At 40.0% G+C, this 25,815-nt stretch overlaps 2 protein-coding genes across 7 annotated transcripts in view; both read left to right on the top strand.

The window, feature by feature from the left end:
• The first annotated feature begins 271 nt into the window (after positions 1-271).
• LOC120799433 (leptin receptor gene-related protein) lies at positions 272-3,736 on the top strand. Of its 2 annotated transcripts, XM_040144644.1 has the most exons (5): positions 272-592; positions 982-1,057; positions 1,770-1,956; positions 2,162-2,327; positions 3,125-3,736. In XM_040144644.1, the coding sequence occupies exons 1-4, from the start codon at positions 325-327 to the stop codon at positions 2,276-2,278; spliced, it is 648 nt and encodes a 215-aa protein (XP_040000578.1). In that variant the 5' UTR covers positions 272-324; the 3' UTR covers positions 2,279-2,327; positions 3,125-3,736. The 2 variants fall into 2 exon arrangements, with proteins under 2 accessions (XP_040000578.1, XP_040000577.1); XM_040144643.1 differs by having other exon boundaries at positions 284-592; positions 2,162-3,735.
• A 2,931-nt stretch (positions 3,737-6,667) lies between these two features.
• The window catches only part of LOC120798668 (cAMP-specific 3',5'-cyclic phosphodiesterase 4B-like), a 50,583-nt gene continuing 31,435 nt past the window's right edge, over positions 6,668-25,815 (top strand). The window contains exons 1-5 of one of the 5 annotated variants that reach the window (XM_040143136.1): positions 6,668-6,721; positions 9,497-9,565; positions 10,921-11,117; positions 19,752-19,919; positions 23,925-24,172. In XM_040143136.1, the coding sequence (XP_039999070.1) occupies positions 19,878-19,919; positions 23,925-24,172 (290 nt within the window). In that variant the 5' untranslated portion in view covers positions 6,668-6,721; positions 9,497-9,565; positions 10,921-11,117; positions 19,752-19,877. Of the gene's footprint in view, positions 6,722-6,764; positions 6,784-9,496; positions 9,566-10,670; positions 11,118-19,751; positions 19,920-23,924; positions 24,173-25,204; positions 25,396-25,815 lie in introns of those variants that run through there. The other 4 variants (XM_040143135.1, XM_040143137.1, XM_040143138.1 and 1 more) reach the window with 4 other exon arrangements.

The raw sequence follows: 25,815 nt of genomic DNA, 5'->3' as shown, positions 1-25,815 counted from the left end.
AAGCGGCATTTCCATGTTGTAGCTGGTGGAGCTGGAGCCGATTTGAACTCACTGTTGGGTAGTTCAATCTGTAATCGTGGCATTTTATAAAATGATATGTTTTGTGTGTAAAAAAGCGAATCTGAGTTTAAAGTGGCACACGACGGAAACAATAGTAGCCCAAAACACGTACAGCAGTTGCGTAGATAGCTACGGACAAGCCCCCGGGGGGCCTCTCGCTGCATGGTCTCATGCCCCTCGGGGCGGGGGCTTTGCGGCAGCCATGGGGAGCGAACTTCACTCGACCGACGTGAAGATTCGGGTCAACCTGCCCACGAGCTGCCAATGGCGCGCGGGCGAGGAGCCGGCGGCGCCCCGTGGCGGTCGGGCGAGGCTGGACGTTCCAGCACGCGGTCAGAAGTCGCCGGCGCGCCGCTGAGCCGGGGAGCTGTAGCTTTAAGGCAGTCACCTGACGACAGAGAAGGACCCGATGGGGGAAGCAGGAAGTTCGTCTACCAAGAAAGAGAGCCCGAGCACATAAACAGTACCGAAAGAAGGGAACAAAAGTCGAAGAGAAAGTTTCACCCACTTATCGCCATGGCCGGCATCAAAGGTATTTGGTTTTATGCGTGAGTGAGGCAGTCGACAGTTGAGAGTTACGTTTGATAAGGAGACGCTTTTCTTTGGCGGCAGTGCTTGAAAAACTTTCTTCACCTAGTCTTAAAATCTTTGAAAACCTGTGCCGAATAATCTCGACAGCTATCATTACAACGCCGTCCAAACATATTAAGATTACGAGTACAAGCTATGTCATTCCACGATTAAGTCAGTGGCCGGTTTTTTAACTTTTGAGTCACTGCTGTTTTTCACAGCACATTAATTTTACACGTTCACTTAAAAACACTTCATAGCAAGTGTTACAAGTCAGCTTCTCACTTCAAGTCTGGACAAAAGCATCCCTGCCAATGTCATTTGATGAAACTAATGCTTCTCTTCTGCCAGCACTGGTTGGTTTATCCTTTAGTGGTGCCATTGGACTGACGTTTCTTCTGCTGGGCTGCGCGCTGGAACAGTATGGGTAGGTTCTTCGTGATAACGAGGCATCTGTGTCATGGTACAACCCAGACTTGACTTAACGTTGATTCTTGAGTCTTTAAGGGGCGGTACAGATATCTCTGCCGGTGAAGTGGAAATGAACAACAGCGGATAACAAAAGCAACACACGACTCATAAATACCCTTAAAGGGGCGCTCCGGCAATTTATTGTTACAGTTGAGGGACTTTAAAGAGGCAGATTAAGATCAGTGCAGCAGAAGTCCAGAAATTTAGTCCATGTTGTGGGTCAGAAATGCTAAATCCTACAATTTCCATAATGGGACTCAATAGTGTCTTTCATTAGAGCCCCCTGAATGCCCACTTCTATCAAACCCCACGCTCCCAATTTGTAATGCTCTCTGCTCTCTGTTAAAAATTTTAAACCTCGAGGCCAAGCTGAGATAACTCCAACGTCATCGGGATTATTTTGTCAGACCTTGGAAAGCGCCTCGAGAGTCCCAGAAAACATTACACAGTGTTTTGTTCACAGGCTTAATAGAACTTCTCGTGAAGGGTCAATTGAGCTTCAGTGTTTCACTCTTTTGTGCGTAGTTAAATTTTTTGAGTGGTTTGTTTTGGTGTAACATGTTTCCTGTTTTAGTTGCACCTGTTTATCAGACGCGCTGCGAACTCATGCCATTGTTCATCATAAAATGTGAACCATCCCTTTAACTGTTCTGCACCTGTTTTTGTAGGGTGTACTGGCCGCTGTTTGTACTGATTTTCTACATATTAAGCCCCATCCCGACATTCATATCCAGACGCCTCAGTGATGACACTGACTCCTCCAGCAATGCATGCAGAGAGCTGGCCTACTTCTTAACGACTGGCATCGTCGTATCCTCCTTTGGGCTCCCTATTGTCCTAGCCCGCAATAACACAGTGAGTTATCTCAACCCATGTTGAAACATTTTGGAGGCTGTTTGTCTGTTTATGTAGATACATCTTTGCCGCCCGCACCACATCCGCTGTTATTAACTAGATTAGTCTCGCACTATATCTTGTATGCCAGCAGTGCATTGTGAAAGCAAATAGGTGGCTGTCGATCTCTCTTGGCCACCCCAATTAAGATATTTCTCTGTTACAGATCCAGTGGGGTGCCTGTGGCCTGGTGATGACAGGAAACGCTGTCATCTTCCTCACCATCCTTGGCTTTTTTGTTGTGTTTGGAGGTGGGGATGACTTCAGCTGGGAGCAGTGGTAGAGTCCTCCAGAGTGACAGTGGACAGACAGAAGGATGGATGGATAGATAGGTGGGTAGGTGGATAGTTGAATGGATAAACTGCAGATTGAGGGGCACACGTGTCCTGCACCCCATGGGGATGATGATCAGGCTGCAAATGTCAAATTTACTGGACATGTTATCAGGCCGAAGTTTATATTTAGGGGGTATTAGAGACAACACTATGTACCCTATAAATGTGCCTTATGTCTGGAACCAGGGAAACACTGATGCCTATACCCTGCTTACGCTTTAACACCATCAATATCCACCTTAATCTGTGTATTTTAGCTTGTCTCGCTTTATTTCAACTCCCAAATGCTTCAGTTAATCGATATCATAAAGGGATCCTAAAGGGTAACTCTGTTTTAATGCACACCACAATGCTCACTTCATTATCTGTCCTCATTGTTCAGGGGGAAGTGACTATACTGAATTATGGCTTGCTTATTATGAGCACTATTTGCTGTTTAAAGTGTAAAGGCAGGGCAAGTTATCTTAATCCATGCTATCTGACAAGTAGTTGTAGGACTTCTAATCAGGTAAAAAGTATATTTGTATGGAAATGTTGTGTGTTTTTGTTTTCAAGGCTTTAAAGCCTTACTTTTTGTTTTGGTGCAATTGTTTACATTCTCACCAAAGATCATTTTAGACTGCAAAAATTGAGCATATTCACCACTGACCTGTAGGTTTTGATCTGTACTATGCAGCAACATGATCCTCAAAAGCTAACAGAGGCATTTGAGAAAGCACTGTGTATCATACATCTAAACATTTATGTTCAATTGTTGTGTGACCCATACCCACATTCATTTTATGTTCCTGCAGATGGCAAAGAAAATCATCATAATGTCAAAAGATCAAGTTAACAGTATGTGAATTATTTTTTTATATGTTATATGGTAAATACTGTACATCTATGTTTTAGGCCAAGTGTACTTTGTCCTAATGGAGAAGGGGTGTAGCCTGCAAACTCAGTCATGAGTGCCTGTGCAGATTGTTAATGGAAAAATGACTGTGTTTGAGATTCGAGTCAGTTTTGTGTTTTATCATCAGGGGCCACTGAAATCTGTATCTGTAAATCAATATTACATCCTCATGTTCTGTTTCATCATTGTCAGTAACTGCCCTTTAAGGAGGTTCTGATTTTTGTATTATTAGCCCCACTTCAGAGACTATCAGCGATATTTGTTGAAAATTCTGTTTCAATGTCCTTTTTAATTTCTGCTTGACTTAATATCTGATATGCAAGTGCTTCACAAGGAAAATATTATGCTCCATGTCTCACAACCAACACGTTCAACAGGAAGAAATTTTGTTCTGTTGTGCCTCCCATACCCCACACATTGAAAACGCTAACAAGTGCTGAAGAGCTCTGAAAGGTTATTTTATAAGTTCCTGACTGCATTTTGTTTTCTAACATTGATTAAAAGTCTCTGTATAGTGAAACAAATGTGTGGGCTCTGTCCTGTTGTTTTACTGCTGATGATGTGACGAGAAGAATGCCAGTATGAAAAGTGACTCTTACAGTGGTCAGTGAGGTGGATGGAAAACTTGATTTGGCTTCTGTAAAGCTCATCTCTGTCCAGTGCTGATGGTCATGCATTCAAATAGATACTTGCACACTATTTATACAGTAAAGCAGCAATAGTGACTGGAGCAAGCCTCAGTAACAGCCTCCCACGAGACACAGACTAGAAAAGAAAGAGAGGGGGTGTGTGGTTGAGTGTGTTTTGGTGGTAGGTTCATTTCTGTCTGGTCAGACTTTGCTAGCGAACCTTAGGCCTGACTCACAGAAATTCAGGTGTAAACAGCTGCTAAATAATTTAGATATTTTGCAGTATTCAACAAGCAGCATTTAAAACAGCCCCTTGTTGTGCCTTGCAGCCCATGATATTTACTGTCTGTTTTGCTCTTTGCAAGGCACACAAACATTAATATTAAATACAGATGAGCAATATGGACAGTACTGAGAAAGCTTCAAAACAAAAGTGATAAAAGCCAACATTATTTATTCAGGGTTAGATAGAATGTGATAGAAATCAACCATGCAGCGGAATCAAAATTGAGTGGATTAATTTCATTCTCCGTTCACGTGTGCACTGAAGCTGCCTCACCAATTTGCGTGTGAAGCAGAGTGCATTGCCTCCACAAACAAAAGGAGCCCACGCTCTGCAAATAAATGATTTCTATGAAAAACATCTGTGCTACCCACCTCCAGTGATCACATTTCACAAGGGGGGAAGATACAGCATGTATGGACTAACATCCCACAGAGAGGTTACTGGCTGTATCAACGCTGCTGTGTGAAAAGCGCTTATCAAGAAGAATTTCAAAGGTGAGTATGTGCAATATACAACATATGGTCTATATGGCATGGAAATACTTGGTTTGTCAAGTTTCTGAAAATTTATGACATACCAAAGATTGACAGAAAAAGGGTTGGCTAAAAGTTTGTCCAGGGATGTAGCTCAGATTCCCCAAAACATTTAAAATGACTACACAAAGGCCAAACATGCTGCCCTCTGAAACATTAAGACAGGTTAGATCTTTGGTGCAGATAGGCTCAATACCCTGTCGGTTGTCAGCAGATGTTATTCTGATGCTGGAACATCTGTAAGATAAACAGGGCCAAGTACAACTACTATATGGAACAGTGCCAGAGGAAGGGGTGACTCCTTTACCCACCGAGGGTACTCTGCAGAGGGTTTCAAAGCCAAGTTTCCACTCCTAGGACAGTATGTGCAAAATGAGGTCCATCACAAACTGAGAGAGCCCTTAAGGTGGCTGCGGATCAAGACAAACCATCTGTGTACTACATATTTCATGAAGAAAAGCTGGGGATTCATCAACTCTGACTCAGTTACTGAAGTAAGACTGGTGTTGGCTTACATTAGCGCCATTGAGATCACAGGAATTCGAGTTGTCCTATATCACACAACCCGTAACACCTTGACGGGCTACAAGTACCTGCTCAGGCACAAACTGCTAGAAGGTGATTTATTCATACTGAATTTACAGTATACACAACCTTATCTGCGTGAGTATGAGAGAATGAAAGAAAGATGAAGGTAAAGATGGAGATGAAGAAACAAAAGACCCCAGGGACACCCATTCATCTCTTTCAGGACAGCTGTTGCCTGGCAACATGAAATTATTCTAAAAGACAATGCTGAGTCTGGCCTTGAACACTACATACATATACTACTACAACACAGTGCAACACAGTATAATACACAGTATATTGCAGCCGTAGTGGGTTGCGGTGTCAAACACAACATACCGTAAAGTGCAGCCAAGTGCAACCACAGGGCTCAGTGCAACACAGCACATGATGAAAAAGAACTGAACCATGCAACAGTGCAACACATCTCAATGCAATTCTGAATTGAGGAACACACAGTGATGTAATGTAAATTATCAACACTGCAGCCCAGACTAGCACAAAAAGTTGCAACATTGCCCAACACAGGTCAACAACTTATAATATCTATGGGGCAGCTCAGGAGGTAGAGCGGGTCTTCCACTGATCTCGGGGGTTGGTGGTCTGATCCCAGGCTCTTCCTGTCCATATGTAGAAGTGTCATTGGGCAAGACCCAGAACCCCAATTTCCCCCTTGATGAAAGGCCAGCTCCTTCTGTGGCAGCTCACTACCGTCGCTGAGTGTGCGAACGGGTAAACGAGAGGCAAATTGTAAAGTGTTTTGGATAAAATTTCTATATAAATACACCCATTTACTATGTAATGTAAAGCAGTGCAACACTACAGAACCGGCAGATGCATATCTGGATAGATAGCTAGATAAAAGCGATGGAAAATGTGGTATATTTAATTATATCAGTTTTAATAACAACATTTTATTTCAGCTTGTAGCTGGAACGGCTTACTAGGCCTTCAGCAGTAACCACTGCTCTTTCTAATGAGCCACGTGAGCTGCCTGCAACATAGTATAAAACTTAAAACACTTTAATTTAACTTTGCCTCACTATATCATACCCAGAAAGACACTGTGATAACTTTCACTGCATTAGTATACATTCAACTGCTATTTCAAGAGAAAATCAACTAAACACCGCGGGGGTGGGGGGTCAATGAAAGACAGAGCCGGGAAGCTGTCGCGTCGTCTCTCTGGCGAAACAGAAGCAGATCCACAGTCCGGGCGGAAATCCAACGGACGCACGGGGGGCAGCAGTGGGACGGCAGAGAGGGCGTGAGCACTGACGGCCATTGGTGAACGGAAGGATTTGCGTGGCCGATGTCAAAGCCAATCGATGCGCTCCCGGGGAAGGGGAAGGAGCGCGAGCGGCACAAATGGAACCTGACAAAAAAAAAGGGGCGCGTGCTTCTGACGCGCGGCAGAGGAACAGGAGACCGCGCACAGTATCGCCACGGTATCGGAGCGTGGGGAAGCGGATGTGGCCCCGGTAAGAGACTGAATTTACCCGTCCCGCCCTGAAGGTTTCCTGATTGCCAACGATTTTTAAAAGTATTGTAATCTTTCTAGAGCTTTTACCGACCTTTTCCTATTTACACTGTGTAATTATGCTTTTATTTTTATCCCCTTGCCTACACCCTATAACCGCGCGACATTTTAAAAGTTTTGCTAAATTTGCACAGTAGTAAGTTTACTATGCTAAAGGGATTTCGTTGGTCCAGAGGTTTGCAAAAACTGATGTTTAGCGATGCTCAGGTGGCAGGTCTCCTTCATTTGAGCTGTACAAAAGCTATTTCCGAGGAAACATAATCGGCAGGCGAATTTCTCGAGTTGCCCTGAAAGGTCTTTCGATCCGGTCACATCACGCAGCCTTCTCGTCCGTCTCCTCATCCCTCTCTGGGGACTTTTGCTTCGCGGGCATCTCTCCTCCTTTCGACAGCCGACTTCGTCAGTTTTGTCCGTATGTGTCTAGTTTGAAAAACACGTTTCTAACTAGCGACGTGCTGCTCTGGGTACAGTTCACACAAATGTTTCCCACGAAGTACGATGATGAGATCAAACGGGGCGAAACCCATTCAACAGTTAGCGTTTCACTTGCCACGGTGGAGGAGGCGCGCATGCCGAGAAGTCCGTCAGTTTGAAATATATTTGAGCTTGCGACGGTTAAGATGTGGTTTCGGAAAAGGGGGTTATTTTTTGTAAATGCTGTTATGGAAAGCTTTGGTAAACCCAGATTAACACAGTAATGGCAGGGCTGCCGGTTTGGTCCATGAACCAAGTGTTACATTGCCATTACACGATCAATCACTGTCCATTTAGCAGTGAAGTCTGAGTCGAATGAGGTCAACGAGGACTTGCAGCAAATAATTAGCCCTAGTTAGGCTCATTATTTTACCCAGCTGGATAAATCAACATAATATTCCAATAAGAGCTTAATGTGTCTGACTTGAGTCGATACGGACACTCGAAAAGTGACCTTTAGTAATGGGTGTAATAGGGGAGACTGGAGACGACTGTGACAGTTTCCCAGTCATCCTCTCCATTTTCGTGTGTCGAACCTCTCGAAGTTAGAGCAGAGGCACCGAGGTTTTGTCAGCAAGTCATTTGACATCTTCCGCAGCATCACACACAGTGTGAGGCAAGGTATGGAGAAACCCAAAGTTACAGCAGTTACAACACTGTTCCAGTGGCACAAAAGCAGCAATTGTTTGCCACATAATAGCAGACGGCTAAAATATCAGACAGATATCAATATCCAACAGACTTAGCTGGAATGGGGATTTGTAGCTCATTACTGCCTTTCATCTGTAAATGCAGTGTTCACAATGGATGCTATTGTGAGTACAGTTTAAACATGCGTGCAGGAAATTTTAGAAATTCTTATAACGTTCCTTTACAAATATGTTATTGAAAATAAATGTGTCCTTTGTTCTCTGTCAAACATTTTTAACATTTTAAATACAAAGTCTCATTTAATTTTCATTTTGTCTTATTACAACTTTTCATTATGTGTGAGCATGTGTGTGTGTGCAACATTATTTGGTTGAGATTAGGAAGGGAATGTTAAATGTGTGTGTATACTGGTCACGCCAACGTAGACAGTGTTACCACCAGCCGTATGTCCCGCCTACACCTGTAATATTCCAACTCTACTGTGATTTATTATCTGTGAGACTCCCCTATAGGGACTCCTGCTACCAGCAGATCAACTACAGTTATTCTAAATTTGCTGCTGACTTGAACATGTGCTTGATCATCTGTTAGCTATATTTCAGTTCCACAACATAAGAATTAAAAACATAACTTTGATTCATCCCTAGAATATTATTTTGGCATTTTCTCTCTATTACAAATTTCTTTTTCAAGCGGTGCATCAGTTTGGCATCCCAGATAAACTCTTCTATTATGCCACAGTAGTTACATTTCACTGGCATGCGATACTATTATGTTACACCTCTGAAATTCAGCTGTACTTCCCTCTACACCCAGTTTATAGAATTTCTGTAGCGCGCCCAGTCATGTTGTGTGAACTCAACTGTCCACTGTCTCTTTTATTCTTTGTCAGCTCTGAAACAACAAGGCACATACGTCCAAGTTTTTGTTAAAAGGGCTCTGGCTGCCAGACTGATGACTCACTTACTGGCTACTTAATGGCTTAACTGGTGAAGTGGTTACTATACTGCCATTTCTGTTGCTTAACATTGATGTTCCCGTTCTAGCTAATGAATACATGCCATGTCTGCGCTAGGCATTTAGTGTTTCAGACTGGTTCAGAGTTTGTCATACTGGGAGCAGTGTGTGCAGTGTGTGTGTGTGTGTGTGTGTGTGTGTGTGTGTAATTAAATGTGTATGTATGTATGTATGTGCTGGATAGTAAATTGAACTGTGATTGTAATGACTGTCATGCATTTAGGAAACCATAGCAATAATGCTAGATTACTAATGTGCTGAGAAGAAATTCAGCAACTTTTACACCCTCTGACTTATCAAAACTAGTTTATACTGTCTACTATTAATTACATTGTCTGTGAAAAAATGTGCAAATATCAACGATCCCTTACATGTTTGTCAGAGAGAAGGTGCTGTGCCCCTAAGAGATTGTAATATTGTGAGGGGTCTTATTTGCCTATCTAGGATCAATCACGTAGTTTCAACCGGCCGAAATACTGTCAATCGCTCAGTTTTTGTTTTTTTTTTCATTCCAAATATTTTGTTGTGCTGTCTGATCTGTGAAATTGTAATCCAGACATTGTCTGTCCTTCAGGCTGACAGTCTGCTGATGTGAATTCTCGCTTCTCCTCTCACCACCGGCTCAAGGAGAACAGCTTCATCTGTGAGTACATTTCTTTGGTATCTGGGAGCGAATTTTGTGGTCAGAATCAGTTTTTTACTGCAAGCGTTATTGCTGACTAAGTAATGTATAATATATCTTCATTGGTTTCTAAGCAGAAGAGATCAGTTTTCCTATGAATTTGCTTGAATAAATATAAAATTGAAATGATTAATCAATAAAATCAAAAACTATTCTGATGATCAAATAACCATGTAAGTCATTTTTCAAACAAAAAGGCCAAAAATGTGATTGGTCCAGCTTCTTAAATGTGAGAATTTTTTCTTTGTCTAAAATTATGGTAAACTGAATATCATTGGGTCTTTGAACGCTGAAACAAATCAAATCAAACAATTTCCAATTTCCAACCAAGATGTCCCCTTGGTTTCTGGGAAATTGTGGATGGCCTTTTTCACTATTGTATGGCATTATATAGACTCAAAATTTAATTGAATAATCAGAGAAATAATGGGAGGATTATAAATAATTGTTAGATGCAGTCCTGATTTTGATATAGATGCAAATGGTGAAGATGAAGTGGTAGGTAAAGTGGGTGTGTGTGTGTGTGTGTGTGTGTGTGTGTGTGTGTGTGTGTGTGTGTGTGTGTGTGTGTGTGTGTGTGTGTGTGTGTGTGTGTGTGTTTGCCTCAAGAGTATCTCCAAGGAACACAGGTCAGAACTGCACGCTGATTCATTTCTGTCTCATTTATCATCGGAAGGATTAACAGCCATGTTGACATGGGGGTTGCCAGCTGGTGACAGTCACCAAAGGCGCGCTCTGTGCCTTAAATCTTGCAGACTCTGCCAAGCCTTCTGTTACCTCCTTACTCCCCACGTCATTTGTTATTTTTCAACATAAAAGCTTTAGCACCATGTAGCAGGTAATGGAAAGTTTTGTTTAGTTAATGGTTAACTGATGAAGTGCTGGCACAGACAGTACTTAAATCACAATACCTCAATGGATGTTGGGGGGGGAATTCGACAGGGGGACACTCCCTCTTAATTACTGGACTTTTTCAGCAACTCCAATCACACAGTGACTCATCCAGAGTCACAGTTGCCATGTATCTTGGCCTAACAGTTATTTATCCTTTCTTTCTTTTTCTTTTAAATAGCTTAATAAGCTCATGATGAATTTGCATTTATTCATCGCTTTCATCAAATTATAAGAAAGAAAAAAAGGATGTGATGAATGCTGAATATGACCAGTGTTCTAGCACAAAAAACGTTTTACTTGTTCACTAAATTTTAAACCAATTAAGTCAGTTTGTAAGACAGCAGCTTGAAATCAGCCTGCTTCCAGCAGCTTTTGTTGAAAGACTGTCCTCCTTCTTACATGACTTGTGATGATATTTACAGTGCCAACATGACAAACACATGGTGTGACAGGAGAACAATCCCAAAATGGTCGTATGACATGTGGCCCAGTGGCAAAAGGGGCTAGCCTGTCCAGTCTGTCTGTCTCTCTTTCCCTCTCTTTATGTCTGCACAGTTGGGCAGTGGGTTCCCTGCATGTGGCCTCCACAGTGACGTCATCCTTCAGCTGCCACAAATTGGTGTGTTGTTTCTCTCCCTCCTCAACAAACTCCTCTGTCTTCACTTGTCTGAAAAGCTCATTTCTGCTGGAATCTGCTTCACTGTGCTGAATGCAAATACAAACAGCAAAGTTTCCACTCTGACTTAATTTTGATTTTTCAGTGACAAGTTATCTAAGTGGACAAGTGTTGATTGGCATTTTGTTTTCTTCAGTCATAGAGGTGATATGGCTTTGGGGTGAGTGATTAAAAACAATGTAAAACTGTTGAATGATCTTGGATAGGTGTCTGCCCATATTACATGATAGAAGAAATTATGTTGGCGTTTAGATCCTGAGGGTTAAATGAAAATTGACAGTTTTGCTTTACGCTAATACCCTATTTGAAGACATTTTTAAAACACTAGCGATTTGGTGTATAAAATGTCAGAAAATGGTGAAAAATGTTCGTTACAAAATCCCAATGCAGAGCCCAAATTATGTCTCCAAATTAGTTTTTTCCCCACCAAAGTCCAGAACAACAAAATATTCAGTTTACTGATATTTAAGACAGAGAAAAGCATTGGCTTTAAATATTACTTAAAAGATTAATCAATTATGAAAGTAGTTGCTGATTAATTTCCTGTGAATCAACTAATCACTTTAATGAATAAAGGTGTGCTCTGGTGGACCCATATTTTGCATGCTTGTAATCTATAATGTTGTCTGTTCCTCCCAATGGAGTGACAATTCATATTTATAGATGTAACAATTTCATTACACTGGAATATATATAATAATCTATGGTTTAAATCTAAGTCAGGCTTAGCCAGTCAGTGTAAAGACACCTGCATGAGGTACAACAACTGCTCTGTGTGTAGGACATGCCCACACAAAAAGTGTGGGAAGAAGGGATGAGATTAGCAGAGCTAACAGAGTGTGTGCCTTATTGCAACCTTCCAGCACGTACTTTTCTTGATATACACTTCCTAACCTTATACATTAATACAAAATTAACCAACTAAATCTCCACTGAACACGTCTGGCCAAATATTGATTGGCATCATATTCAGTGCTGTATGAATTACATTAAGATGGATGGGTCTAAGAAGGCAATGGGCCAGGCAGGTTTTAGAGACCTTGAGCACAAAATGTCTGTAAGTAAGAAAACTAATTAACAAATGTGGCCTTGTGTACTGTCATGAATGCAGTAGAATGTTTTGTTGTTTTTGTAAAATTTCCATCTAGATATTTCAAAAATTAGAAGTAAGCTGTATCAGTGAAAAGCAGGTACTTCTATGTAGGTTAAATAGTTTTCATTTAAAACCGATTCAGGTGGTAGTCTATGGCTAGGATGTACAGTATATGTTTTTAGCCAGAGCCAAAAGATAGTGTGGAGGGAAGCGTGGTTGCAGGTGTGATTTGCATTATGAACAGTTATAAATAGCGTGTATCCTCGTGGCCATTCATCTAACACTTGCTTTCCGTTGCCTGCAGCTACATCTATAGAGCACGTTACAAAACAAATGAAACAAAAGCCTGCCCACCTCAGTATCTTGTTAATGGACTAATGAAAACAATACAACAAGCACTGTTTTCCATGCCACTTGTGGTGTTATACAAGTGACCTTGTAACGTAAAGTGTAGAGAAGTAATTACGACAGTGACTTTATTGCCTTTGTGCTGCAGGCAGCTCATTCTATGACCAGGGGGACAAAAGAGTCAAAGGCCTAGCTTCTTTTCTCTGTCTCCTTTTTCCTTTAGTTGCTTCTACGGATTGTCGATGGTGATTTTCTTTTTTTCTTTTTAACCTCGAGTTGCATTTCTGAAAGATGACATGATAAACAATAAAATGTTCACATGCCTTCAAAATGTATCAATAAAATGATTCTAATGTAAAGGCTAGATATGATAAAATACTGAAGTCTTGTCTTTGAACTGAATACAGTATAAAGTTTGGTGGCTGATTCCTGAGTGAGTTGCATATCAATTTGAAGCAGTCTTTTAAGTCAGAACCACAGCTATTATTTTCAAGGTCAGAAGGAGAAACTGTTTTATCCTAGATATATCTCTAGATATATTAAGTTAGTTCAGTGTCGGAAAATAACCCGAAGGCTCTTTTGAGAAGATTTGACAGACATTGTTTCTGTGGACACTGAACATCAGTGACTGGGACTATATTACTCGTCTATACCAATTTAAAAATTGCCATAGACGAGTTATGTCATCAGTGGACATGTTTTGTGTTTAAATCTTTATTCACACAGAGGTGTGAATAAAGAGGGTGTGGTGTTATTTAGTTTGAATAAACCTGTGTGTGCCCAACTGTCAAACAGGACCTGCTGCTGTTGTGGCAGCAGCCGTCGTGTCTTGTGACTAGTGGTGTTTACTTCCCCATGTAGCACCCGCTCTTTGACGAGTGACTATTTGAAGCCTTACATCGAATACAGATTAATCCTCCACTAAATGGCTCAAAGCTGAGTAAGTCTTAGTAACTGCATAGCATGTTTTTTGATTTTTGCTCTTAATGACCCTTAATTTAACAGTAGAATCTGACTTCTCTGGGTGTTAATGATTGACCACTGTAAAATGAATGCATCATGGTTGTGGCACATAGATGGCTTTGAACGCTCTCATTGTTGGACCACAGGGTAATTGAACGAATTATTAATGCAGTTCCAAACATTATTTCTTGAGGCTCCTTTGTTTTGGTGACACAACAGCTACTTTTGTGTGGGTGTCTGGCGATTTTATATGTATGACAGCTACTGACTCACCCTCTACAGCTCTCCATTGTGCATGGACGCCGTGTGACAAAGTTTGACTGGTCAGATGGGCAGCAATGCAGCCTTGCTTACCTCGTATGTAAAATATGTGACAACAGTGGAAACATTGGTTATCGTGATAGCGTAGCAGGTTGCCCAATTACAGTACATGCTGTCAGCATTAAGTGTGTGTTGGATGATGGTAAATGAGAGTCATATATAACGGACACCCTCAATATCCATTCATCCATCGACTCTCTATACAGGCTTCTTCCTGTTCAAGGCCACTGGGGATGATGTTGAGGGGCTGTTGTCTCTTTCAGCATATACAGGGCAGAGGGCAGGAAAATGATCTGAACAGGTCACTAGTCTATTACATCCACAAGCCCATTCACACGCAGAATTAATCCCACAGGCAAGTCAGAGTTTTCATTTCGCTTATTGTACCTGTCTTTGGACTGTTGTGGGAAACCATAGCACCAGTGGGAAATCCACACAACTCCAACAAAAACCACCAACCACACTAACCACTTACTTATTTAAATTATTGATGAATCTGCTGATAGTTTTTTTTTTTTATCAACTAATTATTCGGTCTATAAAATGTCAGAAAAAAGTTGAGAAACACCTGTAACAACATCCCAGAGCTCAAAGTAATGTATTTAAATAGCTTGTTTTGTCAGCCTAACAGTCAGAGGCTAGAAAATATACAATTCACAATCATATAATATGTAAAATTTCTCAGATTTTAGAAGCTGTAATGAGTATGGCATAATGTATGGCATCTTTGCGTGATAAATGACTTAAATGATGAATTGTTGACAGTTAATTTTCTCTCAGTCGACTGATAAATTAAACTGAGTCAGCACTATCCAAAACCCCACCATACAATGCTGTGTATCTGGTGTTTTTGGGGAAGGTGATGCTGTTAATCTACTCCAGAGTCTTTCTCTCTCCTTTGTGTCCAAAGCCAACAAACTGTACTGGTACATACTTAATTCATACTTTAAAACTTTTTTTAAACACCCCATTTTATTGGAAGAAATAATAGCCTCAAAACAAAGTTCATCCATGACCTCTGCATTGTCCTTAAGTAGTAAATTAAGCAAAAGAGCAGTCTGATTTGCTTTGTTTTGTTCCCTGTTGTAGTGATGATATACAGTCGTGGTTGAAATTATTGGCACCCCTGAATTTTAAGTACAAAATATAGAATATCTTTAGAAGTAAATTCAAGTGAACCAATTTTTTTAATAATAAAAACATTTTAATATTCTAGCCAGTTTAAAACAGTCCATCTTTTCCTTTTAAACCATTCTTTTGTCCTGCTGGATGTGTGCTTTGGGTGGTTGTCCTGCTGAAAGACCCAAGACCTTCGCCTCAAACCTAGTTTTACCTTGTTTTACTGTAGGTGGGTGTGTGTATGTGCTTTATTCGTTGCCTATAAGCAAACTGAAGCACTTCCTTCCCAAAGAGCTCTACTTTGGTTTCATCTGTCCATAGAACAGTATCCCCAAAAGAGTACAGGTGAGTCATTTATTTTGTTTGAGAAACTAATTTAAATTCAACAAAAGGGTGCCAATAATTGTGTTGAGTTTACATTTTATTTCTGTATTTTTTTATTTCACAATATGAAGGCATTTTTTGTTGTTGTTGTTGTTAAACAACTTTGGACATTTTATTAAATATTCTGATCATACAGAATTGGTTAATTTGCATTTATTTCTTAGGATGTTCTAAATTCTGTAATTAAAATTAAGGGGTGCCACTAATTTCAACCAGGACTGTACGCCTTGCACAAGATTCCCTGATGTTTTCTACAAACCATCATTATCTGAAGTTCTGCCTCGTGACCAGGCATTCTGTTGCCTTCTTCACATCAACAACCAATTATTTGTAGAGGTACAGACAGCCACCATGGGGATGACCTATTGCTGGGGTTGCAAGAATGAAAGAACACTTGAAACTTTTCTCTAAAAAGCAGAGGCAGCAGTCTGCCAAAGTGAGACCAGTGCATTCCTAATCCAGTGGGTTTTTTCCAGTCTTCTTCTTTGAATTGAGTGGTCTCTTGGGTTTTTGGTTTCAATACTCTTCAGAGTCTCATAGGTTCTTTCCTTCCCTGGATGTATTGACAGAGCTCTGACCTTTTCACTTAAGTGCTGGTAGTAGGGAACAAGCCTTATAAGAAAATAATTATAATGATGTAACAAATATTTAATCTCTTAATAGTCTTGGAAGATTCTTTTTTCCCTGAATGCAAGTAAAGCTTCAGTGGTGATTACTGCTGTGTCCTTTCGAAGTGTTAAATTACATTTTGTCAATCAGTCTCCCCTAATCAAAAAAATAATTCCAACATAACCACTGAAAATTATCCAAAATGAGACAAAAGATCATATCGTAAGGGAAGAAAAGCATTTAGTAAGCCTGGTGTAATATTAGTATCAGTACTACATTATGTATAGCCAGACAGTGTACTACAAATGTAGAGACTGACAAAATAGGGATGCTGAAATGATTTGTTGATTAATTGATTAGTCAATTAACAGAAAATTGTTTAACATTTAACAAGCAAAAATGACAATCACTGGTTACAATTAACTCGAACATTCATCAATTCTCTATTTTACATCCTTTTGAATTTAAAATTGACTGTTGGTCTGACTAAACATGCATTTTGAAGTTGCGCCTTGGGCAAATAGAGCTTCTGATGGCCATATTTTACAGTTTTCTTACTTTTATAGGCAAACAATTGATGGATTGAGTAAAAAGTCACAAGATTAATGAATAATGAAAATCATTAGTTGCAAAATAGTTACAAACCACACACACATGCCCACACATTAAGATCCAAGCTGGAAGTGTAACTAACTCATTGAGCAGAAATATGCAAAAGTCACAAGTGACATGAATGGGTTAATATAGTGGGATTCTTAACAAACATATCAGTCAGTGCTATTAACCATTTTGATTATGTAACTGTAACTGTGGCTGTAAAAATGAATGGGGATCCTTGTTGTTGATGATTGGGAGATGCAAATACTCATTCATAGAAGACCTTTGGAACTTTAAACCATCCAGGCTTTGGCTACTACAATGTTTTCCTCACACTAGTCAAGTCCTTGGAGATACCACAACCTTTGAAAACTAAGTTTTGAAGCACAGAAACAAACAATTAAATATTGAATGCCACAATTCACAATAAATGGTCTCTTAGAGGCAGACAACTCCCCAGCTGCTTGTTACAAAATATAACACAGCTACACTGTCAAAGTTAATTGAGCCTTTTGAGTGTGGTGTACACAAAGTAAGAGCTTTCTTAGCGTCTCAGGTGACCTTTGTGGAACTATCTTCTGATGATTTGTGCTCATAGTCTTAAAGCTTTAAAACCATTGTGGGATCACACGTGATTTGACATAACCTTTTACCGTCCTTCTTTTCTGCTTGTTTTTTGAAGTAATTCTCGGCTCTGGGGTTCATTCAAGCAATGATAATTTGCTTGATCCTTTTATGGAAGGACACAAGACTTGAGAAAAACCTTTTACGGATGCTGTGACAGAAAGATTGAAAACGTTTCGCCCAAATGGTTTTTTGGGGTGTTAGGCAAATTACTATCGATATTAATGCATTCATGATTTGCGCTTTGGAATGGTGAAAGAATTTTCTGATGGCAAGAAAAATGTTTTCGTTTGAAATTTCTGAAATGGTGCAATTTGAGAGGATTACAGTTTAAGCTCTAAATTGTCTGAACAAGTTGTCATTGTATTGTTTTGTAAAAAGTAACCTTGTCGTTTTTAGCCACGCTAACAACGTGGGATAGCAATGCTGGTCAGTCGGTCCCACACTTTCGTCAAGACTGAAATGCATTCATGGTCCCTTAGAAGATGAATCCGGCTGACTAATAGGCTAACATTTTTGGTTTTAAGTAAAATGTCTCCACAACTACGAGGAGATGGATTATCATAAAATTTAGTACAGACATTCATGTCAAGTCAGATATCTTGACAACTATTGGAAAGGATTTTGGTTAAATTTGCTACAGATATTCAAGGTCTGTAGAGGATAAATTCTAATGACTTGGCAATCCCCTGACTTTTAAGTGGACTTTGTGTTAAGTGCTAATTCATAAATGATAGCATACTAATATACTAAACCAAGATGATGAAGGTGGTGAACATTTTACCTGCTAAACATCAGCATGTTAGCATTGTCATTTATAGCATGTTAGCATTTTGGTGTTAACATTTATCTCAAAGCCCTGCTCTGCCTAGCTCTAACCTCACAGACTCTTAGTCTGCGAGGCTATAGCTAGGGCACATGTGAATGCCACTGAGAACTACTTGGATTGATACTATTTTTTGTGTCGGCCAGTCTACAGTCTACTCGCATTGATCACTCTGGTGGATTCGTAGAAATCTTTATCAGCCCAGCTGAAGGCTTTTTTATCATGAAAGAAGCAGAAAACTGTACCCGTATCATGAAGTAAAAAGAGTTTGAATCGTGTTCAAATGAACCCTGTAGTGGATGCAACTATCCAACCTCATACATTATTGAGATCATCTCCCTCCTGCTGAGATCTGAACCAGAAGCCGAAAAATTATCTTACAGATGCTCAAAACACTGAATCCCTGTGTGATCTACTGCCATTTTACCTCTCATGTCATTTTTTCATAATAACTGAGAACAGCAGGAAGCCTCACATACAGTATAGAGGTTTGTTTTGAAAGCTGCAAACAAGATTGGGTTGTTTGCGCAGCTGAGAAATCTCTCCTTTCGTGCCACTTGACTTGGTTGCAGCTGGAGAGCGCCAACAACAGCCTTCTTAACCAGTAATGCTACACTGACTTTAACACAAGGAAAATGTGCTTGCCAAAGAGGGGGTAATATGTGGGGTCACAGAGGGGGGATCAATAGTCACATGGAAAATATTGATTCATTTCTGTCACATAGATTATTCACTCAAGTGCATTCAGAACAGGCTGCCATGCTAGGGCTCTGTTAGACTGTTAGACACGTTGGCACCTCAGTGCTTTTGAGCTAAATGCGAATGTCAGCATGCTAGCTTTCTTATAATGATAATGCTAACATCCTGATGTTTAACAGATATGTTTACCATCATCTTAGTTTGGCATGTTACAAAGTTAACATTTGTTAATTAGCACTAAACAAAAACTACAGCTGAGGCTGACAGGAATGTAAATAATTTTGGAGGTATTTGGTAAAAAAACCAAAGTATTGGACGTTTACAAACGCTGACCTAATGGTGGCGCTAGAGGAAATATTAAGGGATCACCAAAGTTACTACAGTTAAGTCTGTGGGGGACATGAGTATCTGTACCAAATTTCGCAGTAATCCATCCCATAGTTCTCAAGATTTATCACTTATAAGCAGAAATGTAAGACCTCATGCTGTCTCTAAAGGAAAAGTCAAGGGATCACAAATTTGCAGAAAATTTCATGGCATTCCATAGCTGTTGAAATATTTCAGTCTGGGCCAAGGTGTTGGACTGACAAACTGTCAGTCCAACACTGACAAAATGTTTCTAAAAGTATGGTATCAAAAAAAGTAGTTTTTGGTATTGGTGCTTTTATAGCTTTTACTGTGTATTTTTTCTGCCTTCAAGATTTGTTTCAATTTATATAATATATGTCTACTTGTACAAACTTGTAACTGCTGAGATAGGTAATCTCTCACAGTTAATGTAATGTCTGCTTTTTTGTTAAATTTGTGTAATTTGTAGTGTAATGCAACGCAATGTAGACCTGCACAATTACTGCAGCCAGAACTGCATCACCGAGTCAGACGACAATTTCAGACATGATGTTCACTGTGAGGGAGGCAGAGTAACTTTTAGAACTGGTTATTTTATCGTTGCCACCACCCCCACCGCTTCCTCCTTTCTGTTTCCCATGTGCAGGCGTACTGGTGAGGGTTCCCAGTGCAGGACAAGCAGGAAAAAGCTGCGTTTTCGGAGAGAGTGTCAGAGACACACACACACACACACAGAGAGAGAGACAGAGTGTCTGGCTGAGCATCCCTCAGGATGAAGAAGAGCAGGAGTGCACACGGGGTTACACCAGGCGATGTAAGTATTGATTTTTCCGACCATCCATCTGTGCAACTTCGTATCCATCCATGCATACATTACATAGACGCGCATGATTTCTTTGTATCTGAAATTCTCCATCTCCCCTCTAAAGTTTACAGCCTAATTCTGCAGTTTGAGAAACTATTGTAAATTTTGTAACATTTGCCTTCCCTCTATTTTCCTCCTGATAAAATAGGAATACACTGAGGCAGTGAGGTGCAGTATGTCTGTGCGGTGGTCAGTGACTCATAAATTGATGACTGTGCTGTACACAACAGACCGCTATCCGGCAGCACACACTGCAGAGAGGGAGATGGTGTGTCTGTTGGAACTGTTGGGGGGGTGGGAAGACAATGTGTTGTGTGTTTGTGGGAGAGAGTTGAAGAGTGACGCAGAGTTTAGAAGATAGAGATAGAGCTGGAAGAGGAGGAAAGGGGTTGAAAGGCAGACCAGGAGATATTTAGGCCATAGACTGAATGGAAACATGGATAAGACATATCTGACAGAGAGGCCCATCTGTTTCTCCTCTACGCCACTGGTGCTTATGCCTGGGCAGGCAGGCCAGGTCGTTTACTTTGACATTGTCCAACAGGAGCTCAGAGGCCAGGCTTCATCCTGGATGACAAAGTTTTCCTGCTGTGACTGGCCTCCATCACACTAGATTTGTAAGAGGCTAGTAACAGAAACATTTAGGATAATGCAAAAATATTGTGAAATTCACAATTTAATCCAGTATATTCAGGAGTGATTAGTGGTGATTTTTTTACTTTAATTTCAGCAGTGATTTGGAATGAAAACCTTCAATTAATAGCACCTAAAATGCTTATTCTACTCTATTGGCAGGAATGTTTTGCAGGCTTCTGCAATTCTTATAAGGTTTTTTCTTTTCCATTGTTGTCCCTGGTGTTTACTCAGTCCACCAACCTTTATAAAGATGTAAAACATCAACAACAAATGTCTGAGATCTTTTAAAAACTAAGAAGAAAAGAACTAGAAAACTGAATCATGTGAACAAACAATTGATAACCTTTTTCTGAGAGTAGACAAGGTCGAAAAGTCATCAGATGCACAAAAAAAGATCAGCTGTCTGACATAGTTTAATATACAAATATCAATGAGGTAGCAGATAAATTATATATATATCTCATGTATTTTATCTTTCGAGTTTAAGCCATTTTTTTTCTTCATTTCACAGAAATAATAATGCAGTTCTCTAAAAATATCTGCTATACTACTCCACTCAACACCCTTGAGTGTCCATCTCCCACCTTTCATTAAGTTTCTATAGCACCTTAATAATTAAGCCTTTTTTTTTCTTTTGGCTCACAGATTCAATTCTGTTAGAGTCATCCCTTCTAAAGCTGCCTCATTTATATCACCTTCTTCAAAAAGGCTTTTTGGAAAAATCCCAGAGAACACTAGAGTTGTTTAGGCTTTGCAGCCAAGAAAGGCCTTTCATCTTCATCAAGAAAACACCCACCTCTGTTTGACTCCGGAGCTACACTAGCGCCATTTGTGATTGTTCCATCACAGTTCCTGTCCATTTATGTCCATGTTGTTCATATAAGATAAATCCCAGGTTTCCAAATTTCATGATGTTTTGAATTCTAAATTTATCAACATCCTTATCCTATTCCTGGGTTATATACAGGCGTACACTTAAAGTAAATCAGCACTATTTCCTCCTCCTAGTGCCAATCGGACCAAAGACAAGAGATCAATGGATAACTAGAATTAAATGTCCAGATGTCAGAGATGCAATCAATACACAGTTGATAATTAATTTGGTAAAACAGCAGTGGCACTATTTCACATTGACAACAGACTACTCAGAGTTGTTGGAACAGAGTTGTTTTGCCAGATTTAATTTTCAACCATTTCCATGGGACAGGAAGAATGTGTCTTAAAAAGACAGGCACAATAAATCAGACAAATTGCATTTCATAGAAAGAACAGGGGAGTCAGCAGAGCTGTGTTTACTGACTATTAGAAAGGAAGGCAGACTCCTGTCTGTAGTTTCTCTGTCTCTTCTGTTCACTCTGTTCTCCCCTCTCTCACTCAGAAAATTTCCTAATCTCGCCCTTCTTTTTGCAGTTCACTCTCTCATTCATGTCTCTCTTTCTGTCTCGGATCATCATTAGCTCTCTACCTCATCATGTGACACCTCTCTGTCTCACTTCATGCATTCACTGATTCATTTGAATTTTGTTGATTTTCATTTTGACCTTTCTTCTCTCACAGAACTCAGGACACTGTCATTTTTAAATTTCAGAGAGGAGCACTCTGTCCATGACAAACAGGCAATTTGGACTTGAATCGTCATACTTTTGTTGGTGCAGTAAAGAAAAGAAATTCAGTGGGAGCAGATGACAATGTTGTCAGCCCCCTGGGAGATATAACTCACAGTTACAGTTTTTTGGACGCTTCAGCTGGACAAGATACATGTGCATGTGCTCTCACTGTGGTCCTTCTCACTTCTTACCAAGCCTAGGTAAATGCTACTAGTCACGATTTTCCGATTCACTATGAAGTCGATTCACAGATTCACAGGCATTTTTTAGACCAAATGATGAAGCGATAAGTTGAGAAAGTAATAAGTGGATTAGTAGTAAGTAGTAGTGGAAATAATTTCTAGGTGCAGCCATGGTACCTATTAGAGCCAGACTGATAAATCGACCTGACTGATATAATGGCTGATTTTAGCTTATTGCAGATATATCGGTATCAGTGTGTGTGTGTGTTGGCCAATAAGTAACAAGATATTGCAATGCCAAACTACGTTTGAGGTAAAATAGACACATTGTCATCACTACATAACCCTTCTACCACAGATCACTTCCAACTTGATTTTTCAACTGAAATATTCTTTTTAAAAAATTTTTGTCAAGATTGTTGTATATGTTATGTGTTTATGTTAAAAATATTATTGGATGATTTTTCTGAGGATTTTTTTTTTTTAACTTCCAAATATCAATATCGGTATCTGCCTCAAAGATCCAGTATTGGTTGGGCTAAAGTGCCTATTAGCAACTAATAACTGCATTTAAGTAGACATGTCAAATTGTGTTGAGCTGTCAGCCTTGATGACTCTTTCTATTTCTCACACACTCACCCAGTGTCACCCACTTTCTTTCCCACTCATCTTCCCCGTCTACTTTCCTGCACCACACACACATAAAAGAGACACAGAATTTCTTGTTTGCCAAAGCTGCGTTCTAAGAATTCCTTGATACCTCCCTTGTTCATTTGAAACCTGTCGACGTGTTTCATTTATACTTGCATGCGGAGAACATAAAGTGGAGGGTGATGTATGCAGAATAGGTTCTGGCAGTTCACCTCTGGTTCCTCAGTGCCCTGGCTTGTTCCCTCAAGTCATTACAGCGAGTCACCCAGGGCTCCTTACTGGAACCCTTTCCCTCAGCCAGACACATTACACGCACAATTTATATTCAGCACAGCTTCATAAAAATGTCAGTTGGTAGCTCAGGTGTCAAGGGGCCTGAAATGGGCTTTGATCAAACAGCTAATTATTGTCTGTTTGATAAAGAGCATAAAATCGTAAATGTAGCCAATATACTGTATGGCACTTTGTTAAATAAGGGATATGTTCAGGGCAGGCGGATTGTTACGTTAGTGTTTAAACATTCGTACTTCTGTGACCCACTCTAAAAGAGGCATGTTTATACGTGCCAAATCTGTCTCTTAAATCTCTTTTTAAAACTTTGGTTTTTTTTTTTTTTGATTGTTTTTTTGTTTTCTTTTTACAATATTCTATTTTTGAAAATTATTTTTTTTTTAAATATTTCTATTTTTTTGATATTGTCATTACAATTTTTAACGCACTAACATTTAATTGTCCTCTTATATTTCAAGAAAAATATTAACATGCCACCCTCATTTTCTCCACATTTATTCGTCACCAAGCCTACCTGGAGGAAGAAATATGAACCCGTGTAACCCAATTACTCACTGTCTTTTTGTTTTTGTTTTTTTCCCTCTCAGGAGAATAAGGAGCCTCCTGTAGGACAACCATCCACAGCCAACACCCTCGGGGTAGAGGTGTGCAAAGTCCACAGGCGGTTTTCTGGCAACCTGCAGCTGCCTCCGTTGTCATGGCGACAAGCAGAAAAGGAGAGGGACAGGGGCAGGCCACTCACACCTGAAGAGGATCCAGTGACACGGACCAGACCCACAAGCCTGCCCATCGCCTCCGTGCCTCGCATCGACATCACACAGGCTGACCCTGACAGGTGAGCCACAGAAAAACGAAGGACAATCATCACAGTTTTAGTACATAAGTAATGCCAACGTATTATAAGGTAAGCACTGTTGCTTTGGTAGTCGTACATGTTTGTTGTCCGAGGACAATTATAACACTTTTTGTTTATATGTAGTTCTCAGCTTTTATTCTTAGTTTTTGAGAGGAGCAGATTTTTCTGAGCAACTTGTGTGTTGGTAACAGTGGGAGGCAGGTGGTATTTTTTTAGTTTTTGTCAGTTCTTACAGTAATAAATATAACCATATGCCCTGGAGACAAACACAAATGTTGCTCATTTCTAAGACATCAGATGGTCATTTAACTGAGTATGCTGTTATTGTTGTGTCTACCTTTGAGCTAGACTACAGTAGGCTGCTGTTCCATGGCAGCAGTAATTTAGGGAATATGTATCAGATGACAGTTTTTTTATGATGGCAACCACTTCACATTATTAAATGGCAATTTGCCACATATATCCTTTGTCTTTGAACAACTCTGATTGTCCCCACTAAAGCACACATGATTATGGGCTCTCTTCAGAGACATACTGTCCACTGACTCTTATCTGTTGCTTTCATCTCTCTAACACATACTCTGCTCTACTGCTTTGTAAAAGCCTGGGTTGCAATTATCTGGAATAAAGTTCAGGAGCTGGGAAACTTTTGCTCTGTTTATTTCATTCCATAACTATTGGTGTGGTATTTTCCAGCTGTTGCAGATTAGCCAATCAGCTTGTTGATGATGTTGTTTTGGATTTGCATTATAAATATTGCATGGAGGGTGTTTGTAAGATATCTACCAATCAAATGAATTATGAACTCAGAGTCATTTTCTAAGTATACGAGTGAGAACTTGTCTTGTCCTCAATATTTCTCTTCGGGACCTGATTACAATGCAATAATTTCTTATTCTTTATTAATGTAAAACGAGTGAGAAAAGGCTCCAGACTGTGTGATTGCAGCTGTTTTTTGGGAATGTAGTTGCTTTTAAATGCCAAGAAAGCGCCATCATTGTACTTGGTTGTAAAGCAGAACCGCTAATGGAAGACAGTGGAGAGAAGAGGGAGCTCGGGTTGGACCAGGCAGAGTCTTGCAGTGTTGTTGCTGTTAATCCAGGCCAGAAACTCTCCCCACACGGCTCACCAAGATGCTTTCGCAAACAGCTCGTGAACAAGCATCTCCGTCGATACAGACGCTTCACTGTAGCAAATACCTGGTAAGGATTTGGTTGGTGTGTTCGTATGTGTGAGAGAAAGAGGCTGCCAGAGTAAAAGACGTAACTCAGGTAGCTGTTTCTTCATCGTTTGTGAACTCAGTTTATTTACTATGACCTTGAAGAGCTACAGTAAGTGCATGTTGATTTAGGATTTATTTATTCACTCAAAGAGACCCTTACTTTGCATTAGTTTATTTCAAGTTGCCAAAAGTATCCCTACTCCATGGTGCTTTAGAATCCAGAATTGTGTTTTATCAGAGAAAAACACTGGTAACAGACCCTGACAATAACTTGTTGAGTCTGAGGGTAGAAAATGGCCACAATTTCCAGCATTTCTAAAGTTAAACCCAACTGATTTTCTCAAATGGCTTTACAGTGGTAAAAAAAAAAATGGTACTATATACAAATTACTCTACCTTT

This window comes from Xiphias gladius, chromosome 14 (assembly GCF_016859285.1).
Source record: "Xiphias gladius isolate SHS-SW01 ecotype Sanya breed wild chromosome 14, ASM1685928v1, whole genome shotgun sequence".
NCBI classification, from domain to species: Eukaryota; Metazoa; Chordata; class Actinopteri; order Istiophoriformes; family Xiphiidae; genus Xiphias; species Xiphias gladius.
The sequence above is the reverse complement of the archived record's forward strand: the minus strand, read 5'-3'. Positions and strand labels throughout refer to the sequence as shown.